Genomic DNA, 6,502 nt, shown 5'->3' with positions numbered 1-6,502 from the left:
AAGATGGCCGAAGAATTAGCGAGACCGCCAGCAGCGGAGGCCGGGGAAAGCAGCAATCAACTTGTGTTGCCCAGCAGTGAGGAGCCCAGGGGAAGACGCGCCCGAAGCCGACCCGTTCTGCCCAGCAGCGAGGAGCCCAGGGGAAGACATGCCCGAAGCAATCCAGTGGTGCCCAGCAGCGATGAGCCCAGGGGAAGACCCGTCCGGAGGAGGAATCCACCCGCCCGTTTGAGCCCCAGCCCGGTGGTGAAGAGAGCTGTGCCGGTGAGGAGCCCCAGAACAGAGGGAGCGAGGAGGAGCGGTACCGCGCGGTCGCAGCGCGGCATGGAGGAAGCAGAGCCAATAGGATGCATCCGGGTCAGCGACGGTGAGGTTGAAGGGAGAGATGGACCTACCTTCGGTGTGTCGGCGAGGCCAGGATCGGGTAAGTCCGGCGCGGGAGGAGGTGTTCCCGCGGCTGTCGGCAGAGCAAGGATGGCGACATCGGAGCGCTCCCCACGTGGCGCGGCAGGCGCGCGTAGGGATACGCCGGGAAGATGTAGTCCCGGCCGCGAAACGGCGGCAGCCGTTAGGGGGGAGATGCTGGTAAGTGCATCTCCCTCATCAAGTTCAAGCAGCAGCGGGGGGGAGAGCAGGGTGAGGGAGGGGGCGAGCGCTGCACAGTGGGGGAGAAAGGGGGGGCTAAAATCACAGCGCCACGTTCTCGGGGTGCGGGGGGGGGAGGGGGGGGGGCCCAGCGGCGGCGGCGGCCATTACGGGGCGGCAAATGACCGCTCCGGAACCCCAGAAGCCATAGGCCACCAAGTAGCCCAATATCATAGGCGCGATAGGCGCATGCAGGCTGCCGGCAGTAGTTATGAGCCGGCGGCCGGACACAGGTCCACAGCGCATGCCAGCGGTCAGCGCGAGCGCTTCGCTCATGGCAGGAGGCAGGAGCATAGCAGGCAGCAGGATGCAACGGATGAGAGTCGATCAGCGAGCGAGATGGAGGAGTTTAGCAGCGCGTCATCACCGGTGGCAGGAACGAGGAGGAGGAGGAGCAGAGTCTCGCAGGCGGTGGCGCAGTTCAGTCGCTCAGAAGCGGTGTCGCAGAAAGTAAGACATGGCGGCCGAGGGGCGGCCGCACAAATTGCACAATACCCGTTCTTACGCTCACCGGCTTTTTCCGCAGGTAGTGGTGAAGGAGAGAGATTGAGCAGATCGAGGGATGGAGTTTCGGCCTACGGGGCTGCAAAAATAAGGACTCCGAGTGGCCGGGGTGTTACCGGCGGAGAACGACACACGGCGCACCGACCCTACGGCCGATCATCACTGCCCGCACCCAGCTTTCCCTTGGCGATGCCGGAGGACAACGAGGCGGGTGAGTCGGTACATTTAAATAGAGTTTGGGATAATGTGCCCGGCGCAGGCCGGAGGGATGAGTTTATGTCAGCTTTGAGAGCTCTGTGTGATAATTATGAGAAGGAGAAGGGACTACCAGTGTCCCATAAGCAACCGGGGAGGTCGGCCTTGCCCGAGGTTGGTGGTCCTGTACAAGGACGGAAGAGTCTGCCTACGGGGGCAGGAGTGAGTGATGGTTTTAAATTAGCGGATTCGCTATTTTGTGGTGTAGCCCCGCTGGATGCCGGGCTGGAGGAAGAAGTGGTGAGTAAAATAATAAATGGTGGTTACGTGGACATTTGGTCACTGTTGTCGGCCGAACATGTATCAGTCGACAAGGAACGTTTTTCAGAGCGTGGAAGTGAGAAAAAACCCAAGGTGGCTAAAACTTTTGGGAACTGGCTACAGGCCTTTTTGATGCTGGCGCACGTCGTGTGCCGTCAGTATCCTCAGAAAGGACCCGAGATGCTTGTCTACATCAACACGATCCACAGTGCATATAAGTTGCACGGGGGGTCGGCTTGGTGGAGATATGACGAAGATTTTCGTCGCAGGATAGCGGGCTCTGACAGTGTCAGCTGGGCAACGAAGGCGACAGACATGTGGATCCAGCTGATACTGGCCCAGAAACCGACGAGACCTAGCTTTCATGGAACGGCCACAGGCGCCGGCGGACAGCAGACTCCTGTGGCCCCTAAGCCTTCTGGATCATGCTGGGCCTTCAACGAGGGCCACTGCCGTTTCCAGGCGTCGTGCAAATTTCGACACGAGTGCTCGATTTGCGGCGGGTCGCATACAGCGATGCGATGTTTTCGGCGTCAACGAGCGGCGGGAGTTCCCGGCACAGGGGCGAACGCCGGTGAGCATTCAGTACCTGGAGCCGTGGCTCGACCGGTACCCACGGAAACCGGAAGCAAGCCTGCTTAGGGCGGGTTTTGCTGAAGGTTTCTTCATCCCACATTCTAACGCGCCTGCAGCGTCCTTTTGCCAAAATTTAAAATCAGCCCGCGACAACAAAGAGTTAGTAATTGAAAAGTTGTTAAAGGAAGTAGAGTTGGGACGAATGGCGGGGCCATTTGTGGAGCCGCCTTTCGGCAACTTGCGGGTTTCTCCTTTGGGCTTAGTACCAAAGAAAGAAACAGGCAAGTTTAGACTCATACACCATTTATCATACCCGTCCGGGGAATCCGTTAACGACGGGATAGCAAAGGAGCAAGCGGCGGTGTCATATGCGTCATTTGACGGGGCAGTTGAGTTGGTTAGAAAAGCGGGCAGAGGTGCATGGTTAGCGAAAGCCGATATAGAATCGGCTTTCCGCCTTTTGCCGGTTCACCCGCAGTGTTTCCATCTACTGGGGTGCAGAATTGAGGATCAGTTTTTTGTCGATATGTGCCTGCCAATGGGCTGCTCGATCTCTTGTTATTATTTCGAGATTTTCAGCTCATTTTTAGAGTGGATGTTAAAGGTTGAGACGGGCAACGCATCGGTATTGCACTATCTAGACGATTTCCTTTTTGTTGGTCAAGCTAATTCGACGGTTTGCGAGTTTTTACTTTCGTCTTTTCGTTCTTTAATGCGTAAGGCAGGCGTGCCTTTGTCGGTCGAAAAAACAGTGGGCCCAGTGTCAAGGTTGAGTTTTTTGGGGATCGAAATTGACACAGTGGAGATGATTTTCCGCTTGCCCGACGATAAAGTGGCGCGTTTGCGACAAGTGGTAGATTTGGTGTGTAGTTCGAGGAAGGTTACACTTCACCAGCTACAAGTTTTGGTAGGCTTAATTAACTTCGCGTGCAAGGTCATTCCGATGGGGCGAGCTTTTGCTCGGCGGTTGTCATTGGCAACAAGAGGGGCAAGAGAGCCCCATCATTTTATTAGAGTGTCGAAAGGAATGAAATTGGACTTGCACGTATGGAGAGTCTTCCTCGGTTCTTTCAACGGCCAGGTCATATGCCCGGAGGATGAGAGTCCAAACGAGGAGATCGGTTTGGTGTCGGACGCAGCTGGATCACATGGTTTTGGAGTTATATATGGTAACCGGTGGTGTTGCGCTGCTTGGCCAAGTTCTTGGAAGCAGAAGCAATGGGTAAAAAATGTGGCACTTTTGGAAATATTCCCGTTAATGGTGGCAATGGAGATTTGGGGCCAGAGGTTGGCCAATAAAAATATCTGTTTTTGGTCCGATAACCAGTCGGTGGTACAGGTGGTAAACAGACAATCGTCATCATCAACGTTGGTGCTGGCGGCATTACGCCATTTGGTTCTACGGTGTTTACAGCACAACGTAAGATTTAAAGCTCGATATGTACCGGGTTATTTGAATGCTACTGCTGATGCTCTTTCTCGCTTTCAGATGTCAACATTCAGGGAGCTGCACCCGACGGCGGAGGTCGAGGGGGTATGTTGCCCTGCTTTCTTGTGGGAAATGATAGAAGAGAGCTGTTAGCTCTCGTAAAGATGTCAGTTTCAAGTACCACATGGAGACGGTATAATAACGTATGGAAAGAGTGGATAGCAGCAGCGGGTGGACGGTTTCCTTCGGAAGAAAGAGCGAAGGCGGTAACTTTAGACACACTAGCGGCAATGCGTAAAAAGGGGGCGTCGGCGGACGCGGCCAAAAAACATTTGACGGCGGTGGCCTTTTTAATTCGGTTACACGGGTCGAGGGATGTGACTAAAGATTTCGTTTTCGGACAAATTATTAAAGGGTGGAAGAAGGACAAGGTTATAAAGGACGGAAGGAGACCGATCACGTTCGAGTTACTAAATGCTATGTTAGAAGTGCTGGGAGAGGTTTGCGAGGAGGGCTCCGAGGCGGAGCTTTTCCGAGTGGCCTTTGCAATTGCCTTTTTCGCAGCAATGCGGATTGGGGAATTAGTGTCAGCAAGTAAAAGTAGACCTGGGGGCCTGATGTACGGTGACGTATTAGTTGACGAAGACTGCATTAAGATTGGCGTTCGGAGATCAAAAACAGACGTTTACGGGGTTGGAGAGTGGCTCAGGATAGGCAAATTGGGAACAAAATGGTGTCCGGTAGTTTTGATAACGGGTTTTTTGGAACGCCACTGCGGAACGGGCCCGTTTTTGAAGCATGCGTCGGGCCTCCCTTTAACTAAATACCAGTTCACAGCAGTCATGCGCGGTAGCCTGAATAAATTGGGATTAAATCCAAAGGATTTCGGATCACACTCATTTAGGATAGGAGCTGCGACGTCCGCTTTTTCGTGCGGCATGGGTATCGAGGGTATTAAAAGAGTGGGTCGCTGGAGATCAGATGCGTACAGGTCTTATGTGCGACCGGACCTTAGAGTTTTCATATGATTTATACATTGGTTGTGATGTTCTTTTCGGTGTATGTTTTCTTTATTTATTTACAGTTACGGATTGGTCGGTATGGGTGATAGGCCACTCATATATATACTGGGCCGAGAGGAGAGCCAGAGATAGGCCTATCGGAGGCAATTTAGGCCTCAATGTTCCAGTGCATTGGAGAGGGATTAGAGGTTTGCAATGGCCCAGGCTGCTCCAGGAGGTAATGAGAATCAGCAGTTGGGAGAATGATAAAGTGATACTGGTCATTCATGCAGGTGGAAATGACCTCGGGAAAATAAAAGTAGCGGAGCTCATTTCCTTAATGAAAGAGGACATTTTTCGTTTTAAACTGTTCTTTAAGCGGATGGTAATTGTCTGGTCAGACATAGTGGCCAGAAGAATCTGGAGGGAAGCGCGAGATAACGAGGCAATCGAGCGAGTACGGAGAACGGTTAACTTCAGGATATCGAAGCACGTGCAAGCCTTGGGCGGAATAGCCATCCGTCACTGGGAGCTGGAGAGAAGAGAGCGCGGGATGATGCGGGGTGATGGGGTTCATCTCAGCGAGATAGGGTTAGATATTTTCCTGTCTAGGTTGCAGGACGGGGTGGAGTCGGCGTTATTGCTGGCATGTGGGGGGCGGAGTGCAGCATAGAAATATGCTGCATCCTTCGTGGCGGTAGTTAGGACTTCCATGCCAGCTAGGAAGGGTAGGGCTTTACAGGCCGGTAAGGGCCTTCTTACGCCGCAACAAGTTTCAATAAAAATGGACATTTAATTGGCATGGAAGGTAAAGAGAAAGTTAATTTACGTTTTGAAATAAAGTTATATGGTTAAATAAAGGCTGTGGCCTACCCACAACAAGCCAGCAGAAGTTGTACTTATTCTTTATTTAGTTGGGGAGCTAAAGTAAGTGTTAAGTCCCCCCAGTCTAGATAGCAGCAAACGTATAGGGAAGATGCTGATGACTGGGGGGGGGAGAAGGGGAGGAGAGAGAGGGAAAGGAAGCGACCACAGGAAAGGGAGGGGTTAACTGGGAGTGAAGAAGAAGGAAGTAAAGGATTTCAGTCAGGACCAGGAGAAAGAAGAGTGAAGACGCCCGCCCGCCCGCCCTTTGAGCTAAGGGGGGGGGGTGAAGAAAAACAGTGGATTAATGTTAAAGTAGATAGGAAGTTGTCACAGCCGGTTGGCGGTAGTTAGGACTTCCATGCCAGCTAGGAAGGGTAGGGCTTTACAGGCCGGTAAGGGCCTTCTTACGCCGCAACAAGTTTCAATAAAAATGGACATTTAATTGGCATGGAAGGTAAAGAGAAAGTTAATTTACGTTTTGAAATAAAGTTATATGGTTAAATAAAGGCTGTGGCCTACCCACAACAAGCCAGCAGAAGTTGTACTTATTCTTTATTTAGTTGGGGAGCTAAAGTAAGTGTTAAGTCCCCCCAGTCTTAAGTATTTTGCTTCAATTTTTTAAAATGGTGAGGTGAAAAACCAGACAGACACCGTATGCAGCGTATATATGTGTACTCTTACCCTCTGGCGGGATGACGGCGATCATGTAACGGACACAGCAGAGCCAGGAAACAATTATGCGCAAGCCTGCAGTCAGACCTAGGTGCGTATGACTGAGCTACTGGAATTCACAGGGCAGAACCAGTAAAGTGGCCAAAGGCCAGTGGTAAGCCTTAAGTATTTCGCTTCAATTTTTTAAAATGGTGAGGTGAAAAACTAGACAGACACCGTATGCAGCGTATATATGTATACTCTTTCCCTCTGGCGGGATGACGGCGATCATGTAACGGACACAGCAGAGCCA

The 6,502-nt window shown here is 52.1% G+C and overlaps 1 protein-coding gene across 1 annotated transcript; it reads left to right on the top strand.

Annotated features, from left to right (window-relative positions):
- The first annotated feature begins 1,315 nt into the window (after positions 1-1,315).
- LOC136611729 (uncharacterized) lies at positions 1,316-5,675 on the top strand. The gene is made up of 2 exons (XM_066591537.1): positions 1,316-1,360; positions 3,731-5,675. Exons 1-2 carry the CDS (start codon positions 1,339-1,341, stop codon positions 4,696-4,698), a joined length of 990 nt encoding a protein of 329 aa, XP_066447634.1. The 5' UTR covers positions 1,316-1,338; the 3' UTR covers positions 4,699-5,675.
- The last annotated feature ends 827 nt before the right edge of the window (positions 5,676-6,502 follow it).

This window comes from Eleutherodactylus coqui, chromosome 1 (genome assembly GCF_035609145.1).
Source record: "Eleutherodactylus coqui strain aEleCoq1 chromosome 1, aEleCoq1.hap1, whole genome shotgun sequence".
Taxonomy (NCBI): Eukaryota; Metazoa; Chordata; class Amphibia; order Anura; family Eleutherodactylidae; genus Eleutherodactylus; species Eleutherodactylus coqui.
The sequence above is the reverse complement of the archived record's forward strand: the minus strand, read 5'-3'. Positions and strand labels throughout refer to the sequence as shown.